The 21,740-nt window shown below is 42.5% G+C and overlaps 2 protein-coding genes across 2 annotated transcripts; both read right to left on the bottom strand.

Annotated features, from left to right (window-relative positions):
* Positions 1-3,838: 3,838 nt before the first annotated feature.
* On the bottom strand, positions 3,839-8,378 carry LOC112247194 (neurofilament medium polypeptide-like). The gene is made up of 3 exons (XM_042299899.1): positions 7,593-8,378; positions 7,206-7,330; positions 3,839-6,722 (listed from the first exon to the last, which is right to left on the bottom strand). Exons 1-3 carry the CDS (start codon positions 8,376-8,378, stop codon positions 3,839-3,841), a joined length of 3,795 nt encoding a protein of 1,264 aa, XP_042155833.1.
* A 4,295-nt stretch (positions 8,379-12,673) lies between these two features.
* On the bottom strand, positions 12,674-21,459 carry LOC112247183 (catechol O-methyltransferase domain-containing protein 1-like). The gene is made up of 7 exons (XM_024415898.2): positions 21,339-21,459; positions 19,034-19,155; positions 17,176-17,281; positions 16,894-17,012; positions 16,331-16,385; positions 16,111-16,244; positions 12,674-13,430 (listed from the first exon to the last, which is right to left on the bottom strand). Exons 1-7 carry the CDS (start codon positions 21,391-21,393, stop codon positions 13,278-13,280), a joined length of 744 nt encoding a protein of 247 aa, XP_024271666.1. The 5' UTR covers positions 21,394-21,459; the 3' UTR covers positions 12,674-13,277.
* Positions 21,460-21,740: the final 281 nt, after the last annotated feature.

Below are 21,740 nucleotides of genomic sequence, written 5' to 3'. Positions count from 1 at the left end.
TTTCCACATTTTGTTACTTTATTACCTTACCTTATTCTAAAACATATTATTTTTTAAATATATAAAATCCCCCCTCATCAATCTACAAACAATACCCCATAATGGCAAAGCAAAAATTGAAATATCACAGTGACAAGTATTCAAGTATTCAGACCCTTCAAGTATTCAGTATAAGTATTCAGACCCTTTACTCATTAGTTGGTCACCTGTAGCTCCTATATTTATCCCTTAAGTATTGTTCTTTATCTGGTGAGACGTCAATTGATTGGTTAAATGCGGTGGGTGCTTTTGGTCATGCCTTACTGATTTGACCACTTCTAACCAATCATTTGGTATTCTGTCTGAAGACATTTCTCATTTGCAACCACGTTCTTCAGCACGCTATTTCTCTCCCATTTATTTAATTACTGTCATATGACATCTCAAACCCTGATGGGTATATCAAAGCTGTACATGAAGAACTCGCTTAATCGGAACAGTTTTTGGGTGGCTTGAAAAAGTAAGAATCTAAGTTCGGGGAAAACCTGTAATTCTTGGCCGACCTGGCAGGCTTGCTTTTGTTTTCTGCATTGCTACAGATGACTACAGGAGTGGTTTAGTGTTCATAGTAATGCCAAACTGCCTGGATATGGTCCGGCTGTGTGTAGGCTCTCCCAGGGGCTTCATCTGGGCTGGCTGAGACAGCGATCATGGGAAACTTGGGAGATCCCTTTTGTATGTTTTAACTTTTCAATCAAGTGTTTGAGCTCTACAAACCAACTCCTGATTTTTTTTTTTTTTTTTTTTTTTGTGAGTTATGATCAACTGTGACCTTGGGAGGTCTTGATTATCAGGGTTTCTTTAAAGATGGGACAATCCCAACCTTTCCTTAACATTTTAAAATATGTTTATTGACAATCTCACCATGTAAAGGAACAACTTAATTTAAACCATTTATGAAATGTACCTAACTGGATTTGTCAATTCCATCAGACCCCATAAAAGGCATTTAATTTGTTGTCCCAAGTGTTTAAAGGCCTTGCTTGTTTCATTCTAACATTTAGAGTATTTAAGTACTTAATACAAATCTATACTTTTTCTACCATTGTATAATGCTTCAGGGATAATTTCATTGGTATGTTTTTTTAGATTCAGAACATAAAACAAAACAAGATTCATATACTTAAAAAACAATGTTACACAACATGCAACAATTTCAAAGACTTTACTGAGTTACAATTCATATAAGGAAATAAGTCAATTGATATTAGGCCCTAATCTATGGATTTCACATGAGTGTGAATGAAGATATGCATTTGATAGTTACAGATACTGTACCTTAAAAAAAAAATGGGGCTCAGGATCTCATGGTATTTTTGTGCATTCAAATTGCCAATCGATAAAATGCAATTAGTTGTGTTGTCCATAGCTTATGCCTGCCCATACCATAAGCCCACCACCGCAACCATGGACCACTCTGTTCACAATGTTGACATCAGCAAACTGCTCGCCCACACAACACCAACACGTGGGCTGGCATGGTTACACATGGTCTGCAGTTGTGAGGCCGGTTGGACGTACTGCCAAGTTCTCTAAAACGACTTCTGGCAACAGCTCTGGTGGTCATTCCTGTAGTCAGCATGCCAATTGCAAGCTCCCTCAAAACTTGAGTCATCTGTGGTATTGTGTTGTCTGACAAAACTACAAAACTATAAATGCAACATGTAAAATGTTGGTCTCACGTTTAATGGGCTAAAGTAAAAGATCCCAGAAATATTCCAGAGGCACAAGAAGCTTATTTCTCTCAAATTTTGTGCACACATTTGTTTACATCCCTGTTAGTGAGCATTTATCCTCTGCCAAGATAATGCAGTTGTGGCATCTCAAGAAGCTGATTAAACAGCATGATCATTACACAGGTGCACCTTGTGCTGGGGGCACTAAAAGGCTAAATGTGCAGTTTTGTCAAACAACACAATGTAATAGATGTCTCAAGTTTTGAGGGAGAGTGGAATTGGCATGCTGACTGCAGGAATGTCCACCAGGGCTGTTGCCAGAGAATTTAGCATTCATTTCTCTACCATAAGCCGAAACCTACAGAGTTTTAGAGAATTTGGCAGTACATCCAACTGGCCTCACAACCACAGACCAAGTGTATTGCGTCCTGTGGGCGAGCAGTTTGCTGACTTCAACGTTGTAAACAGTGCCCCATGGTGGCATGGGGTTATGGTATGGGCAGGCAAAAGCTACAGACAATGAACGCAAATGCATTTTATCGATGGCAATTTGAATGTACATAGATGACGTGACGAGATCCTGAGGCCCATTGTCATGCCATTCATCTGTTCATCAGTCATACGCCGCCATCACCTCATGTTTCAGCATGATAATGCACTGCCCAATGTCGCAAGGATCTGTACACAATTCCTGGAAGCTGAAAATGTCCCAGTTCTTCCATGGCCTGCATTGTCCCCAGGCATGTCACCCATTGAGCATGTTTGGGATGCTCTGGATTGACGTGTACGGCAGCGTGTTCAGAGTGGGACAACATTCCACAGGCCATAATCAACAGCCGGATCAACTCTATGCAAAGGAGATGTGTCACACTGCATGAGGCAAATGGTGGTGATACCAGATACTGACTGGTTTTCTGATCCACGCCCGTAACTTTTTTGTTAAGGTATCTGGGACCAACAGATGCATATTTTTATTCCCAGTCATGTAAAATCCATAGCTTAAGACTTAATACATGTATTTAAATTGATTTTCTTATATGAACTGTAACTCAGTATGTTACGTTTATATTCTTGTTAATTATAAAAGGCTCAACCGCAGGTCTCTGCCATGTTATGGGGAAATAGGATGCAGGTGAAGGGTAGATTTATTTTGAATTCAGGATAGTGCTGTTGGAATTCCCCTGCTTCTACATAGGGGAGAAATTCTATATGTGATGCCATCTTATCAGGTGAAATACAGCACAGTATGTAAGAATAGCTGGAAACAGAAGTGCTCTTCAAATAGCATTTATTGCTCAGCACATTCAGGCATGATCATATCACATTATCAACCATTCTCATTATCATCCCTATGCACATTATCATCCATTGGTCAGAAGTAAATAGATACAGCAAAATACAGCTTTTGATTTGTTACATTCAATATTACAGTACATCTCTCTTGTAGGAGTTCATTAACTGTGCCTCATAATCAGGGGTGCAACTTTGATTTTAGAGCATTATTATTATTGTAAAAAATATATATAAAGTTGGATAAACACTCCAAACAGCCTACCCAACCACTCGGAGGCATCCGCATGGTCCTATAGCACATCGTTGCCTGTTTTGTAACATATTCCAATGATGAAACTGGGGGGGACAAAATAGAATTTCAGAATGTGGGAGGGGGACATATCCCCCCGTCTCCAGTGAAAGTTGTGGCCCTGGTCATAATTGACAGTCACGAATCATGATACTTTACATATTAAGCATCAGTTCATATTTTAAGGCGGATCAGTTCTCATGTTGCTTTAAAGGCTTGCACTAACCATGCAGTTTTAAAGAAAACCTCTACTGACCTCTAAATCTAGTCATTCGAAAAAGAGGTTTAGTCACAAGTTTTAGGTTTAGCTTGCTTCTCTGCAATTGGCTCAGCAGCTTGTCCTGTTGATGTCTTCTTTGCAGTTTTGTCATCTTTGCTCTCTCCATCACCTCCTGTAAAGCCGTTCTCGTCTATTTTAAATTGCGCCTGTCCTTTTATCTTCTCATCATCTGTCTGATCTTTCAAACCCACGGCTGATACATCCTGTTCTTTCACTGGTGATGTCTTTGTAATAGATATCTCAACATGTTCAGGTTTTAACTCAGAAGCCTTGGTATTCACGCTCTCTGTCTTTGGGATCTGTAACCTTCTCAGGCTCTTTATCCATACTTTCCTCTGGTTTCTCCTGAGTTGTGTTGCTTTCTGGCACCCCCCTGTGTGAGTCCTTGCTCTCTGCAACTGCAGGCATCTGTTCCTCTGGTGGTGTGATTGTCTTAGCTTTGTCACCACTGCCTATCATTTCACTCTCTTCTGTAGGGGTGGTCGTTGTTTCTGGGGTGAGGGTTGAGTCTGGTTTAGGGGTGGTTGTTGATTCTGGGGTGAGGGTTGAGTCTGGTTTAGGGGTGGTTGTTGATTCTGGGGTGAGGGTTGAGTCTGATTTAGGGGATATTTCCTGTTTGGGGGTGATGGTTGGGTCTGGTTTAGGGGTGGTTGTTGATTCTGGGGTGAGGGTTGAGTATGGTTTAGGGGTGGTCGTTGTTTCTGGGGTGAGGGTTGAGTCTGGTTTAGGGGTGGTTGTTGATTCTGGGGTGAGGGTTGAGTCTGGTTTAGGGGTGGTTGTTGATTCTGGGGTGAGGGTTGAGTCTGATTTAGGGGATATTTCCTGTTTGGGGGTGACTGCTGGATCTGGTTTTGGGGAAGTTTCTTCTTTAGGGGTGACTGCTGGTTCTGGTTTTGGGGAAGTTTCTTCTTTAACGGTGACAGCTGGTTCTGGTTTTGGGGAAGTTTCTACTTTAGGGGTGACTGCTAGTTCTGGTGGTGGGGAAGTTTCTAATTTAAGGGTGAATGCTGGTTCTGGTTTTGGGGAAGTTTCCTCTTTAGTGGTGACTGCTGGTTCTGGGGAAGATTCTTCTTTGGTGGTGACTGCTGGTTCTGGTTTCGGGGACGTTTCTTCTTTAGGGGTGACTGATGGTTCTGGTTCTGGTTTTGGAGAAGTTTCTACTTTGGGGGTGACTGCTAGTTCTGGTTTTTGGGAATTTTCTACTTTAGGGGTGACTGCTGGTTCTGGTTTTGGGGAAATGTCTTCTTTAGGGGTGACTGCTAGTTCTGGTTTTGGGGAAGTTTCTTCAATAGTGGTGACTGCTGGTTCTGGTTTTGGGGAATTTTCTACTTTAGGTGTGACAACTGGCTCCTGTTGTGGGGATGTCTCCTCTTTAGGGGTGACAGTGGGGTACGGTTTAGGGGATATCTCCTCTTTAAGGGTGACAGTTGGCTCTGGTTGCGGGGCTGTTTCTTCTTTAGGGGCGACAGTGGCGTCCGGTTTAGGGGATGTTTCTTCTTTAGGGGTGACAGTGGGGTCCGATTTAGGGGATGTCTCCTCTTTAGGGGTTACGGTTGGCTCCTGTTGTGGGGATGACTCCTCTTTAGGGATGACAGTTTGATCCGGTTTTAGGGATGTTTCGTCTTTAGGGGTGACAGTGGGTTCCGGTTTAGGGGATGTCTCCTCTTTAGGGGTGACAGTTGGCTCTGGTTGCAGGGTTGTTTCTTCTTTAGGAGTGACAGTGGCGTCGGGTTTAGGGGATGTCTCAGATTCTTTCCCCTTTTCCTCACCCATTGAGACATCTTTTGTGACCTTTTCACTGCCATTATGTTCATTCTGCACAATACTTTTTACACTATCATCCTTGCTGCTCACTTTTTGCTCTGTCGGACCCACCTCCTGTTTAGGAGTCTTTTGCACAGGCTCTTCCTTACACTCACTTGTTGTGCTGAGAATTCTGTCTGGCATTTTACCTCCTACTGTTCTCTCATCTTGCGTCATTTTTACACCAGAATCATCAGGTGACTTCACCTGCTTCACTGTCTCCTTGGTTGAACTGCTGTTGAGCTCTGCAGTGTTATCAGGGGATTCCATGTTCTTCTCTGTGGGCTCAGGGAGATCCTCTTCTTGTGTTGTCAGAGCACTCTCTGCCTCTTGAGGTTGGTCTGACTCACTGTGCTCCTTCTGATCAGGTTTCTGCTCCAGTGTTGGGGCACTCTGCTCTGTCAGATCTACCTTTTTTCCCTCTTTGATGGGACTTTCTTTTGGGCTGTCTTGTTGTTGCTCTGTTGGGGCACTCTCCTCTTTCAGATCTACCTCTTTTTTCTCTTTTAAAGGGCTTTCTTTTTTTCTCTCCCCTGACACCTTTTTGGGTTCTTTGGAGATGTCCTCTGTGGAGCCCTGTGGTTCACCCTTTATTGAACTTCCTGTTTTGCTATCCTCTGACTCTGACGTTTTGGGTTCTGTTGAGATGTCACCATTCGTGGGAATCTCTGGTTGGGATTCACCATGCTTTGGGATGTCACCTTTTTCTAATGTCTCATTTATCTCGCTGTCTAGCTTCTCCGTTGTGTCCAGTTTTTCCTTCTCGCCCTCACTGGTGGCCTCAGCTGATTTGACTTCACTTTGTATATTTTCACCTCTGTCAATGTCCTCTGTCTTTTTGATTGCATCTGGCTCACCCCCCTTTTCCTCCTCTCTTTCATCATCTCCCTCCTCTCCATTTTCTCCATTTACCTCGACCTCTGCTGATGTTACCATCTGCTGTCTCTTAGACTCTTCCTCCTGTTCACCCTCTTCCTCCGGGGCATCCACTTCAACATCCACTTTACCTCTAGCTTTCTCTTTGTCCTCATCCTCCTCTTCCCCACTCCTCCTCTCAGCTTTGTCACTCTCTTCTCCCTGCTTCTGTCTCAACTCGTCTCCCTCTCCCCCGACCGTCTCCTCGGAGCCTGTCTCCTCGATCTCGGACATCTCCATGTCTCTAGTGGTCTCAGAGATGATCTCCTCAACAAACTTGTACTGGGGCTCAGGCCTGCGTGTGGGCCCTCCCTGCCGGGCCAGGCAAGGCAGGGTGTAGATGGGGGACTGGCGGTAGATGCAGGGCATGGAGATGTGGGTGTCAGAGATGGTGTACAGATGGGACTCCTCACCCTCCAGGAGTTTCCTATAGGGAGGCAGAGAGATGTGTTATTACAGCCATGACTATAATACGGATATGTCCCGATGTTTTAGCCTCGAAAATGCCTGACTGATGAATTCTGCACACATCCATGTCAGCTCGTGAAAACAGTGTGTGCGGATATGTCTGAATATCCATATCATGATTAAAGTGTCATTCTGTGTTGTGAAATGGTCTATGTTTATTTGATGTTAAATATGAAATAAAACTATTTCAATAAAATGTCTACTGTTTCATTTGTTTACTATTGCCTGTGTTTTGTAGTAATCTCTCACCGCTATGACACTTTTGCACAGTTTTGCTCTAACACAGCACTAAGTTGAATCACATGTGTTAGCGCTGGGCTAGAATAAAATGTCCACACCCCGGTTATATTCAGAAAAAGATCCAGGAACAGACTAAAAATATACGGTATTTTCCTCAGTCAATGATTTTATATATGGGAGAGACAGAGTTGATGTCTCTTACCTGTAAGAGAGAATATCCACATCCAAAGCCATTTTGACATTCAGCAGGTCCTGGTTCTCTCTCAGGTAGCCAGACATGTCTAGTTTAGCATTGGTCAGCTCATTCTCCAGCTGCCTGATAGTGTCCTGGACAGAAAAGCACACACGAAGAGTCAATAATAGGGTGAACCAGCCACTTTGTCTGGTATGACAACAAGGAGAAATTTAAGGGGGGAAATAGTGTTCTACCCTTATAGGCCTATATGAGGAAATTATATTCCAATAATGATACAGTCCACATGGGGCCTATATTTGTGGCCTACACTTACAACATAGCCCTGAATACAAATATGAGTCATAAACATGTGGATGTTTACTTACAATTGTTAGAGGTACAAAATCAGTCTACCTGGTAATGAATCATTTCCGCATAGTGACGCTTCTCCAGCTCGTGTAGTTGTTTTTCCAGGGCCTCTCTCATTCCTTTCCCACAGTCCAGTTCAATTGTTTTCCCCTGCAGGTGCCTTCTATTCTCCTGGATCTCCTGTTGGGTTGCCTTCAACGCCTCTCTGTTGCTTTCTGCCGCTTTGGTTAACTTTGTGAACTGGATACGGAAGCCCTCCTCGGCCTGCTGAAAGTCGGAGGTGGCGTGACCTTCTAAATGCACACGGATGTCCCGGAGAGCCTCTGTGATGTCAGGTTTGCCAAAGTCGTGCGCCTTGACCGTTACTTGAGCCTCTTGGATCTGGGCCACCATTTCTGATATCTCGTCCTCATGGTTGTTCTTCAGGAAGTGGATCTCGTCCACCAAAGACTGCGCTTTCTTGTCCAACTGAAGTTTGGCGAGGTATGCATCGTTGGCGTCCTTTTTCAGCACAAGGATGCCGTTCTCTGCGTTCGAGCGGTCACGTGCCTCCTGCTCATACTTGTCTCTCAAGGTGAGGAAATCTTCCTCCAGGTTCTGATGCTCTATCTCGATCTGACGCTTCTGAAGGGTGATGTCATGAACTAGGTTCCTCAGGTCCATAAGCTCCGGCTCGTGCTCCTGAGCCAGAGACGCAGGGGACTGTGCTTTTAGTTTGATTTCCTCGATTTCCCTCTCAAACAATTCATTTTGATGCTCCAAATGACGCACCTTCTCTATGAATCCGGCGAAACGGTCGTTCAGCCCATGGAGCAGTTCTTTCTCATTCATTTTTGTCAAAACCTCAGTAAATGGGTTTGATAAATCGAAAAGGCTCTCCGATGATCTCGGAACGGATCCGAATTCGCTCTTCAGCGTCATTGCATATCCTCTGTTCGTGTATGCGGTAGTCGACTCAAAGCCAACGGTCCTGGATGCAGAGGGGGATCCGGTCAGTTTGGGTTGATAGCAGCAATACTCAGCTTGAGCTCCCCTTTGCGGAGAACCCAAATGATAGTCCATTCTGTGGCTCATATTGCCTCGGTAAACTAAGCAGTGTTGGTGTGCAGGCTAAGCAGCGCCGCTCCTACCTTTTTATACCCCCTCTGTCTGCTCGCGCTGCAGAATGGAACTGTCTATAGTGCTGAAAATGTATAGCATCAGCTGTAGGCTTGACTGTCTGCCAACGCTTGCGTCCTCACCTGTGTTCTCTCTCCGTTTCTCTTTCTCCCTCATCGTTTTGTCTCAGACAGCATTGACACATAGGAGTTTCACTTTGAAACGTCGGCAGTCTACAATGACACCTCAAAATGAAAAGTCATATGTCTTCAATACATTGTCAGGTGTTCAGACTATTGTTTTATCCAAGGGGCTAAAATTATAGAAAGGGGTTGCAGAATCTGGTTTGGCTCAATGTGTTTGCCTTGTAATATAACTGTATATTACTGTATATAAGAGACAGTAATGCAAGTGTAAAATAGTCATGTAAGAATGACCCTAAGCCGAGACATAACTGCTCCCATTTCTCAGTCAAGCAGCACTTTTAAAGGGCATTTCAAACACGTTTCAACTTCATATTCATCATCTCCAGCACCAAACCAGTGAAAATTAGGTTGAAAATGGGTGGAGTTGCCCTTTAATCTTGCACCTTTTTACAAATGTCTACATGAGGAAAATGCATGTGTCTGCTTGTCATGGTGGAGACAGACTGGCTGAAAGGGGTTGGCCTGGATGTGTTCCAGTGATACAGCTTTCATTTACACCTCACAGTATACGGTAGGTTGCTCATAGAAATCAATGATGGATTTCAGTCAATAATGTGAATATGATATCAGAATATGATATTTACTCTCTTGATCAGACATGAAAATCGCTATAGAGAGAGATTAGTAAATAGAAAATGTGACTAAACAATGTCTCAGAAAATAGTGTATCATCACTAAAATAAGCACTACATTAACTCATGTCACTTGATAGATGTATGTTAGAAAAGGATACACAGTGATTCACGTATTTTAACACATTTCATAGGCAACATTTTTATAATTTCGAGGTATTGTAATATGTAACCCCTAACTGTCCTCACCCCACCCCCTATACAAACAAAAGTGTTGAGAAAGTGCTTTTAGATCAGGTGAAAGTCACTCAGTAGATACACTGACTGTACAAAACATTAGGAACACCTTCCTAATATTGTGTTGCACTCAATTCATCAGGGCATGGACTCTACAAGGTATTAAAAGCATTCCACAGGGATGCTGGCCCATGTTGATTCCAATGCTTCCCACAGTTGTGTCACTGTCAACTTGTCTGAATCTCCTTTGGGTGGTGGACCATTCTTGATACGTCCGGGAACTGTTGAGCGTGAAAAACCCAACAGCGTTGCAGTTCTTGATACACACAGGAAACTGTTGAGCGTGAAAAACCCAACAGCGTTGCAGTTCTTGATACACACAGGAAACTGTTGAGCGTGAAAAACCCAACAGCGTTGCAGTTCTTGATACACACAGGAAACTGTTGAGTGTGAAAAACCCAACAGCGTTGCAGTTCTTGACAAACTTAAACCGGTGCTCCTGGTACCTACTACCATACCCCGTTGAAAGGCACTTAAATATTAAGTTGTGCCCATTCACCCTCTGAATGGCACACACACAATCCATGTCTCATTTGTCTCAAGGCTTAAAAATCCTTCTTTAACCTGTCTGCTCCTCTTCATCTACACTGTTTGAAGTGAACTTAACAAGTGACATCAATAAGGGACCATAGCTTTCACCTGGATTCACCTGGTCAATCTATGTCATGGAAAGAAGAGATGTTCCTAATGTTTTGTAAACTCAGTGTATATAGACTGAATGAAAATATAAAATCAACATGCAACAATTTCAAACATGTTACTGAGTTACAGTTCATAGAAGGAAATCAGTAAATTTAAATAAATCACTTAGGTCCTCATCTATGGATTTCATATGACTGGGAATGCAGATATGCATCTGTTTGTCACAGACACCTTCAAAGAAAAGCAGGGCTGTGGATCAGAAAACCAGTGTCTGGTATAACCACCATTTGCCTCATTCATCATGACACATCTCCTTCGCATAGAGTTGATCAGGCTGTTGATTGTGGCCTGTGGAATGTTGTCTCACTCCTTTTCAATGGCTTTGCGGAGTTGCTGGATATTGGTGCAAACTGGAACACGCTGTCGTACAAGTCGATCCAGAGCATCCCAAACATGCTCAATGGTTGGCATGTCTGGTGGGTATGCAGGCCATAGAAGAACTGGGACATTTTTAGCTTCCAGAAATTGTGTACAGAGCCTTGCGACATGGGGCCGTGCATTATCATGCTGAAACATGAGGTGATGAATGGCACAATAATGGGCCTCAGGATGTGGTCAATATATCTCATTCAAATTTCCGTAAATAAAATGCAATTGTGTTTGTTGTCGTCCGTAGCTTATGCCTGCCCATACCATAACCACACCACCACCATGGGGCTCTCTGTTCACACCGTTGACATGAGCAAACCACATGCCCTCACGACACCATACACGCTGTTTGCCATCTGCCTGGTACGATTGTAACCTGGATTTATCCGTGAAGAGCACACTTCTCCAGCGTGCCAGCGGCCTTCTAAGGTGAGCGTTTAACCACTGAATTTGATTACGACTCCAAACTGCAGTCAGGTCAAGACCCTGGTGAGGACGACGAGCATGCAGATGAGTTTCCCTGAGACTGTTTCTGACAGTTTGTGCAGAAAGTCTTCGGTTGTGCAAACTCATAGTTTCATCAGCTGTCCGGATGGCTGGTCTCAGACGATCCCGCAGGTGAAAAAAACGGATGTGGAGGTCCTGGGCTGACGTGGTTACACGTGGTCTGCGGTTGTTAGGCCTGTTGGAGGTACTGCCAAATTCTCTAAAACAATGTTGGAGGCGGCTTATGGTAAATAAATTAACATTCAATTATCTGGCAACAGCTCTGGTGGACATTCCTATAGTCTGCATGCCAATTGCACGCTCCCAAAAAACTTGAGACATCTGTGGCATTGTGGTGTGTGAACTCAACTGTGAATGGTCCTGGCGTACCAAGAAAAAGTGTCAAGGGAAGCCAGTTTGGATTTGGCTTCCCTCCTATCACATCACATCGAGAGCAAAACATCATTGACAAAACAACTTGTGTCTAGCTAGCTAAAATGGACCCTTTCCTAAATTAGCCATGGATGGAGATAGGGGTTTGGACTTGTGTTTTTACCTAATTCTAATACTGGTCAATAATTATAACGGTGATTCTGATCTACCCATAAATTCATACATTGTTGTGCTATGCTGTAGCTAGATTTTTAGGCAGGTAGCCTAGGACTACAGAAAATACAAGTGTATACTGTATGACAGAGTCACAGACCGTTTTGTCAACATGAATGAGAGAATGTCATTGACGTTTCTCTAGAAGTAGATTGAGTCAACATGTTTTTTGCACAAATGTTTCTGGCACAAACGCATGTACACACACACACACACACACACACACACACGCTCTCTCAATTGAAATGTAGTTAGAAAAGTTCAGTCAGTAAGGCTGGTCTGAATGGATCGTCATTTCATTCACCTTGTAAACTATAACTCACATTGCTTACTTCCTATCTCACTAGTCAGCATAGCAGGTATTTTTGTATGTTAGTGTTTTTACTGAGACCTCATCAGGATAGCTGTAACGGCTCTCGTCGGTGGAAGGAAGAGTGGACCAAAGTGCAGTGTGGAAAGTGTTCATGGTATTTATTTTCAAGAAACACTCAAACAAAAATAACAAATCCCCAGAAACCGAAAGCGAACAGTTCTGTCAGGCATAGACATTAAACAGAAAATAACACCCCACAAAACCCAAATGGAAAATCACAACTTATATGTGATCCCCAATCAGAGACAACGATAGACAGCTGCCTTTGATTGGGACCCACACTCTGCAAAACAACAAAGAAATAGAAAACATACATTTTCCCACCCGAGTCACCCTGACCTAACCAAACATAGAGAATAAATAAGGATCTCTAAGGTCAGGGTGTGACAATAGCCTCACGTCTCTCTTCTTCTTTACCATTAGCAAGCGGGTGGAATGTCCTTCACCTATTAACTTCTGCCAATGAGCATGGCACACTAATGCATTTCCACCATGCCTGCTGATTAACCTATGTGCTCACTCGTGCAATAATCACTTCCCTTTCTGTCAACCAATGGGCATAAATCCAGGGGAGTATGTCAACTCACCCCTTGTGTCTCACTTGATATTTTGGAGCAAAAGTCTTCCAAAGACCTCCCACCTCTCCACCAGCATGTAACCTGGAGACCCGTCATCAGATCCCTCTTCTCCCAGCTGGAGGGTTTTGATGCCAGCTGTCCAGCATAGGGCAATCTGTTATCAGCATCTGGTTCTGGGGAGCATTCCTCTGAGACGAGGCCTACCCCAAAACTACCATATGGTATTCTGTTGTCATTCAGTTAAGCCTGTACTCAATTTAAATCTAATAAAAAATTATTTTAGTCACACCCTGAAAAAAAAAATCTCTGTGAGTAAAAGGTAGTTATTTAGCTCTTACTGAGACAGAGGTTGATATGCTTTTGAATTTCAAGTAAAAAGTGAATCTCACTTTTTTTTTGACAATTTGTCATCACGGGTTAGTATGAGTTAGCATGGGTTATCGTTAGCGTTTGATAGCCAGGGTGAGTCCGTCACCCACAGTGAGCATGCTCAGATCGATCCTCTGGTCTGTGTGTAGTTTCTTGTTGAGCTTGTCCAGAGCCTGGGAGGTCAGGTCATCAGGAGCAGGGTCCACCACTTTACCACTCCAGAGTACCTGGGGGGAGAAGGTGGGGGGATCAGAGACACAGGTGAGGTGTCCTGTGGTCAGAAGGTCAGAAAGACAGGTCAAGGAAGTGTAATTAGATAGACAGGTGATAGAAAGGTCAAGGAAGTGTAATTAGATAGACAGGTGATAGAAAGGTCAAGGAAGTGTAATTAGATAGACAGGTGATAGAAAGGTCAAGGAAGTGTAATTAGATAGACAGGTGATAGAAAGGTCAAGGAAGTGTAATTAGATAGACAGGTGATAGAAAGGTCAAGGAAGTGTAATTAGATAGACAGGTGATAGACAGGTCAAGGAAAGGTAAAGGAAGATAGACAGGTCAAGGAAGGGTAATTAGATAGACAGGTGATAGACAGGTAAAGGAAAGGTAATTAGATAGACAGGTGATAAACATGTCAAGGAAAGGTAATTAGATAGACAGGTGATAAACATGTCAAGGAAAGGTAATTAGATAGACAGGTGATAGACAGGTCAAGGAAGGTAATTAGATAGACAGGTGATAGACAGGTCAAGGAAGGCTAATTAGATAGACAGGTGATAGACAGGTAAAGGAAAGGTAATTAGATAGACAGGTGATAGACAGGTAAAGGAAAGGTAATTAGATAGACAGGTGATAAACATGTCACAGGTCAAGGAAGGGTAATTAGATAGACAGGTGATAAACATGTCAAGGAAAGGTAATTAGATAGACAGGTGATAAACATGTCAAGGAAAGGTAATTAGATAGACAGGTGATAAACATGTCAAGGAAGGGTAATTAGATAGACAGGTGATAAACATGTCACAGGAAAGGAAAGGTAATTAGATAGACAGGTGATAAACATGTCAAGGAAGGGTAATTAGATAGACAGGTGATAAACATGTCAAGGAAAGGTAATTAGATAGACAGGTGATAAACATGTCAAGGAAGGGTAATTAGATAGACAGGTGATAGACAGGTCAAGGAAAGGTAATTAGATAGACAGGTGATAAACATGTCAAGGAAAGGTAATTAGATAGACAGGTGATAGAAAGGTCAAGGAAGGGTAATTAGATAGACAGGTGATAGACAGGTCAAGGAAGGGTAATTAGATAGACAGGTGATAGACAGGTCAAGGAAAGGTAATTAGATAGACAGGTGATAGACAGGTCAAGGAAAGGTAATTAGATAGACAGGTGATAAACATGTCAAGGAAAGGTAATTAGATAGACAGGTGATAAACATGTCAAGGAAAGGTAATTAGATAGACAGGTGATAGAAAGGTCAAGGAAGGGTAATTAGATAGACAGGTGATAGACAGGTGATAGACAGGTGATAGACAGGTGATAGAAAGGTCAAGGAAGGGTAATTAGATAGACAGGTGATAGACAGATCAAGGAAAGGTAATTAGATAGACAGGTGATAAACATGTCAAGGAAAGGTAATTAGATAGACAGGTGATAGACAGGTGAAGGAAGAGGATTTCAGATAGACAGATTAGATTCTCAGGCCGACTCTCTTCTCTGTATACATCAATGATGTCGCTCTCACTGCTGGTGATTCTCTGATCCATCTCTACGCAGACGACATCATTCTATATACTTCTGGCCCTTCTTTGGACACTGTGTTAACTAACCTCCAGACAAGCTTCAATGCCATACAACACTTCTTCTGTTGGCCTCCAACTGCTCTTAAATGCAAGTAAAACTAAGTGCATGCTCTTCAACCGATCACTGCCTGCACCTGCCCGCCCGTCCAGCATCACTACTCTGGACAGTTCTGACTTAGAATATGTGGACAACTACAAATACCTAGGTGTCTGGCTAGACAGTAATCTCTCCTTCCAGACTCACATTAAGCATCTCCAATACAAACTTAAATCTAGAATTTACTTCCTATTTCACAACAAAGCATCTTTCACTCATGCAGCCAAACATACCCTCGTAAAACTGACCATCCTACCGATCCTCGACTTCGGCGATGTCATCTATAAAATAGTCTCCAACACTCTACTCAACAAATTGGATGCAGTTTATCACAGTGCCATCAGTTTTGTCACCAAAGCCCCATATATTACCCACCACTGCGACCTGTATGTTCTCGTTGGCTGGCCATCGCTTCATACTCGTCGCCAAACCCACTGGCTCCAGGTCATCTACAAGTCTCTGCTAGGTAAAGCCCCACCTTATCTCAGCTCACTGGTCACCATAGCAGCACCCACCCGTAGCACGCGCTCCAGCAGGTCACCTCCAAAGCCAATTCCTCCTTTGGCCGCCTCTCCTTCCAGTTCTCTACTGCCAATGACTGGAACGAACTGCAAAAATCTCTGAAGCTGGAGACTCTTACCTCCCTCACTAGCTTTAAACACCAGCTGTCAGAGCAGCTCACAGATCACTGCACCTGTACATAGCTCACCTGTAATTAGCCCATCCAATCTACCTCATCCACATACTGTATTTATTTATTTATCTTGCTCCTTTGCACCCCAGTATCTCTACTTGCACATTAATCTTCTGTACATCCTACCATTCCAGTGTTTAATTGCTATATTGTAATTACTTCGCCACCATGTTCTATGTAGGCCTATCTTTTCATGCATCTTTACCTTAGTTAGCTTGTTAGATCAAATCGATTGCATGCTGGCATTATTCAAATCATATTCAAAATCACGACTCGCTTGTAGAAATAAACGTTTGGGCATAGGCTACTCACATTATCGATGGCAATGATGCCCCCTTGTCTCACAAGCTCAAGAGACTTCTCGTAATATCTGTCATAGTTCCTTTTATCTGCATCGATGAACACAAAGTCATAGGTGCCAGCTTCCCCAGCAGCTATCAACTCATCTAGGACAAACAAAAGATCACGTTGAAAAGGATTGAACCGTTTCACAACGGAATCGTGTTTGGGTCCTTTAAAGTCAGTCCCCTACCCAGTGTTTTTATACACATTTGAAGATGGACAGTAATTTTATCCTCGACTCCGGCCTAGAAAAGAAAAAGGTAGTTAGTTACATGTCTTTCATTGTCAAGGCATCTTTACTGTAAAGTCCATTTAGATGTTTCAATGTGCTTAAAATTACATTTTGACTTGATTTCGAGTTTAGATTGTTTGAAGCAGACAATACCAACCATTTTCTGTCACAATGGTTGACCTGTGTTGTGGACATTAGTATTTCTACTGTTGGGGTTTGGAGGGGGGCATTAAGTTCATTATAGTGCTAGGCTTTGCACCTTTCGTTGACACATTCTTCTGAGCAGATGACCTCACTACTCCACCTACAGCACTTTGTGAAGTCTGACTGACAGATGTTAGATACTGAATATGCTGTATTGAAGCTTTTGGGGAGACAATCAATGTTTCTGAATTCCAACAGGTTGAATGGGTTTAGATGTTGCATTGGGGTTGAATACTGGACAAACAGATCTAATTCCTGTCTAGAGGAATATTGGAGCGAGTAAACTAGCTGAATAACTAGTGGAATGTTGATCTGACCTCTTTAAAGAAAGGTTTAGCAATGTTCACGTATTCGTCGTCTATTTCACATGCTACCACTTGACCACTCTCTGGTACAACCAACGCCATGTTCAGGGTGTTGTACCCTGTGTACATCCCTGGAGAGAGGAAAATATTAATATTAGTCTCTTCTGATATTAGAATGAGGGCAGTTCATTCAGAATTAGTGAATGTTGAAAAGATTGGCACAATTAAATATGTTACAAATAATATAGTAACATTAAATGTTTTCAGGATTAAGCTTGTTTTATCATTACATACCAATTTCAATGGTTTTGCTGGCATTGATCAGTTTGGCCAGATTTGCCATCAGTTGTGCTTGTTCACTAGCAACCAGCATGATGCTCCATGGGTCCTCAAGGGTTTTCTGCAACATGAAGGAAGGAGGATTTAATTGTATTTATTTTATTGAACCTTTATTTAACTAGGTAAATCAGTTAAGAACAAATTCAATGATGGCCTATCAAAAGGCAAAAGGCCTCCTGCAGGGACGGGAGCTGGGATTAATGTTTTATTTTGTTTAATTCTTTTAAATATAGGACAAAACACACATCACGACAAGAGAGACAACACAACACTGCATAAAGAGAGAGCTAAGACAACAACATAGGAAGGCAGCAACACATGACAACACAGCATAGTAGCAAAACAACATGACAACAACATAGTAGCAACACACAACATGGTACAAACATTATTTGGCACAGACAACAGCACAAAGGGCAAGAAGGTAAAGACAACAATACATCACACAAAGCAGCCACAACTGTCAGTAAGAGTGTCCATGATTGAGTCTTTGAATGAAGAGATTGAAAACTGTCTAGTTGAGTGTTTGTTGCAGCTCGTTCCAGTCGCTAGCTGCAGCGAACTGAAAGATGAGTGACCCAGGCATTGTGTGCTTTGGGGACATTTAACGGAATGTGACTGGCAGAATGGGTGTTGTATGTGGTGGATGAGGGCTGCAGTAGATATCTCAGATAGGGGGGAGTGAGGCCTAAGAAGGTTTTATAAATAAGTATCAACCAGTGGGACTTGCGACGGGTATACAGAGATGACCAGTTTACAGAGGAGTATAGAGTGCAGTGATGTGTCCTATAAGGAGCATTGGTGGCACATCTGATGGCCGAATGGTGAAGAACATCTAGCGAGAGCACCCTTACCTGCCGATCTATAAATTACGTCTCCATAATCTAGCCTGGGTAGGATGGTCATCTGAATCAGGGTTAGTTTGGCAGCTTGGGTGAAAGAGGAGCGATCACGATAGTGGAAACAAAGTCTAGATTTAACTTTAGCCTGCAGCTTTGATTTGTGCTGAGAGAAGGACAGTGTACAGTCTTGCCAAACATGAACTTTGTTTTGGAGGTGTTCAGAACAAGGTTAAGGGTTGAGAAAGCTTGTTGGACACTAAGAAAGCTTTGTTAAAGAGCGTTTAAAACAAAATTGGATTTCAAACATGTACAAAAAAAGACTTTTTTATGACATAATCTAATCAAACAATGTAATTATCTAATCAAACAATGTAATTACGCTGTATTGCCGCTGCTCAGCACAGTGTTTGTATAGTACTGTGCTGACCTCTAGTGGTTATAGTAGCCTATTTAACTGTCATGATACTGTAGAAAACTAGAATCTCTCTGTATCTATCTGGTTTGTATGTACAGTACATTCCTGCTTTTCATCTCATTAACACCCTGGTTCTCCCCAGTCTTACCATTCCAACCCTAACCCTAGTTTCATGTCCTCATCCCGGTTCAACACTAGTCTCAACCTCAACCCTAACCCTGGCTCTAACCCAGTCCAGTCCTACCAGTCCAACCCTAGCCCTAGATTCATGTCCTCATCCCGGTTCAACCCTAACCCTGGCTCTAACCCAGTCCAGTCCTACCAGTCCAACCCTAGCCCTAGTTTCATGCCCTCATCCCAGTTCAACCCTAACCCTGGCTCTAACCCAGTCCAGTCCTACCAGTCCAACCCTAGCCCTAGTTTCATGCCCTCATCCCAGTTCAACCCTAACACTAGCCTCAACCTCAACCCTAGACCTAGTTTCATGTCCTCATCCCGGTTCAACACTAGCCTCAACCTCAACCCTAACCCTGGCTCTAACCCAGCCCAGTCTTACCAGTCTGAGTTTGGTCATGACAGGATGTTCTCTCAGTGAGTTGTTCACGACATACTGCAGCACTGGGTTGTTCTTCCCTCCACTGTGGCTCTTACCTGGCAGGGCAGATCCTATTCCTGTGCCTGACCAAAAAAACATCAGTTACAAATTTAGTTTGGCATGATAACCCATCTAAACATCATTTTGATTGTCAGCCCCAAAGCCATGTTCGCAACCATGGCAAATATTGATTACAGCGGGTTCAGGATTTAGCAAGTTAACCTTGGTAAAGAATTCTTTACTGTCAACATCAGGAAAAGAAATTGAAGTGTTTAAAGATGTTAAAAAGATGGATATTCTCTGAGTCTGTGCCCTTGTTTGGCATGTAAGGAAAAAACAGAATGGTGTGGGCTTACTGGTTAAAAACAGCTGAATTTGCCAGCTCAGCCAATGAGATGTTCATGAACTTGGATATTCAAATGATCTACCAACTCAGAGTTCCATGTGGGGACAAGCTGCTCTGGCTGCACCTGATGTCCAGCATGCAGACTTGCCTTTGCAGCTTGTAAACCACGTTGTGTGGAGGCTCTGTTTTGCCACTCTTTCTTGTTGGCTAGCCATCTATCTACGTTTGCAGCGATTACTAGCTAAGTGTTTCTTAACAGCCAACTCTTATTAAACACATCATTTGAAAAAGTGACTGGCGAGATAGTTGTTGCAATCCTGTGGCCTCATTTATAGCCATTGTGTAAATTGCACACTAAACTTGGTGCATGGAATATGCACGTTGTATGTATGTTTATGTGTTTTTCCCGTCTACTAATCAGACCCGTCCTGGAACTGTGTACGTATCAATTAAACCCCCGTCTGAAAATGCCCATTGTTCACCTTCTATTGTGACAATAACGCCCTTATTTCCTGCATACTTTGGAGCTAGGCCAAAGCAGAATGTTAAACCTTTGCAGTGACATTTGCTGTAGGCCGTAGCTATCTAACAGACAAAACGTTTAGGTAAGACAACAACAAAGATAAATAGCTGTGGACCTTTAAACAGACCGTTTGAATTCAATAGGACTTCATGTTTTGCATTTACTTTTTCTCCAACCTACGCTGCTGCACTGCGCGAATTCTAGAACATTGTCTACTCACAGAGATGGCCATAACTTACACACTTCAATGCAAAATGTCATATGTCTGTTCACCTGTTAAATACATTCTACTGTATGTTATAAACCAGCTTCCTTTCTGTGCATAGAGCAAAATACTTGAATTAATAGCGTATCTAATTGGCCCAGTTAAACGAGAGATGCGCATGGTAATTGTTTGTAGTCTGTGGCTACTTCGGGAATATGAACCCATCATGGCCAAAAAGGTTTAAGAATTTATTCTGCAATGGCTCTGAAAATATGTATTATGTGTATAAACGCAATATTGTCTACTAGAGAAATGTGAAATTACAGTAGTCAGATGAAAACTACAGAAGTAACCTACAACCATCTGTGCCACCGTTAATAAACTGTGCTCTGGACCTGAGCTCTGGATCGGATGATTTAGAGTAAAATAGCTTGTCTATTTACTACTATGAAGTGGGTGCAATTAAACGAGATATGGGACAAATAGTATACAGTACTTGTTCTAGGTCCATGTGCTAGCAACCTGGTGAGTATGAAACTATCACAGAAAAGGTCAGGAATTTATTATGCAATGATCATGGAAATGAAATAAATAATAGCCTTGGAAATAGATGCCTATTTCTAATTATTTTAAAATGCCAAGATAAATTAAATAGATTTTCTCTCTACTCACTAACAGCAAATTATTAACCTGTTTATTGTTATGAACAAGCATGTCCAGTATATTTCCCACATGCACAACAGACTAATCAACTTGCCTGCTTGCAATGCAAAACTTCAACCACTAGAAAGTGCATACACAGTCTAAAGTTTGCTGGAAGGTGAGCACATTTTCAAGTCAAGTTCAGTTTTGATCAATTCTAACTTTTGTGTGAAAACTGGTACATGCACATTTTGGGGTATATTTTGTATGTAAATGTTTATAAATGAGGCCCCTGAGCCTAAGTCTCCCCCTAGTTAGCAGGTACTGTAGCCTAGTAGTTAGAGCCGAAAGGTTGCTGGATCGAATCCCCGAGCTGACAAAGTAAAAATCTGTCATTCTGCCCCTGAACAAGGCAGTTAACCCACTGTTCCCCGGTAGGCTGTCATTGTAAATAAGAATTTGTTCTTAACTGACTTGCCTAGTTAAATAAAGCTTAAATAAAAACATTTGTCTCCTCTCTAATGGAAAAATTGCACAGCGAGATATTTACCTGTTAGTGCAAGAACAAGCTGAATGCAGAAATACATCTTGATATCTGGAGCCATTTTGGAAGTGTGTCTATTCAGCTATATAGAGTGAACACCAAAGAGACTGTATTGAAGGAATGTGGGTCTACTATTTAACCAGAGTGGATGGGAAAGTCCACTGGCCTCCATGTGTGTTTGTTTTGAACTATCCTTTTAGGGTGAGGGACAAGATATCGACCACTCTGTATGTAGATGTTTCACAAGAACACTTTCCTCACAATGTGTTTTCCAAACACCACCCCATGATATAACAGTGGAGTTTCCAATGTGTCAGCCATAGGGAACCACTGTTTGAAACTCACTGTATGCAGTAAAGAGGGTCAAATAATACATACAAATACTAGATGTGTAACACAGACACTGGG

This window comes from Oncorhynchus tshawytscha, linkage group LG16, assembly GCF_018296145.1.
Source record: "Oncorhynchus tshawytscha isolate Ot180627B linkage group LG16, Otsh_v2.0, whole genome shotgun sequence".
Classification (NCBI taxonomy): Eukaryota; Metazoa; Chordata; class Actinopteri; order Salmoniformes; family Salmonidae; genus Oncorhynchus; species Oncorhynchus tshawytscha.
Note: the sequence above shows the minus strand (reverse complement) of the source record. Positions and strands in the feature narration are given on the sequence as shown.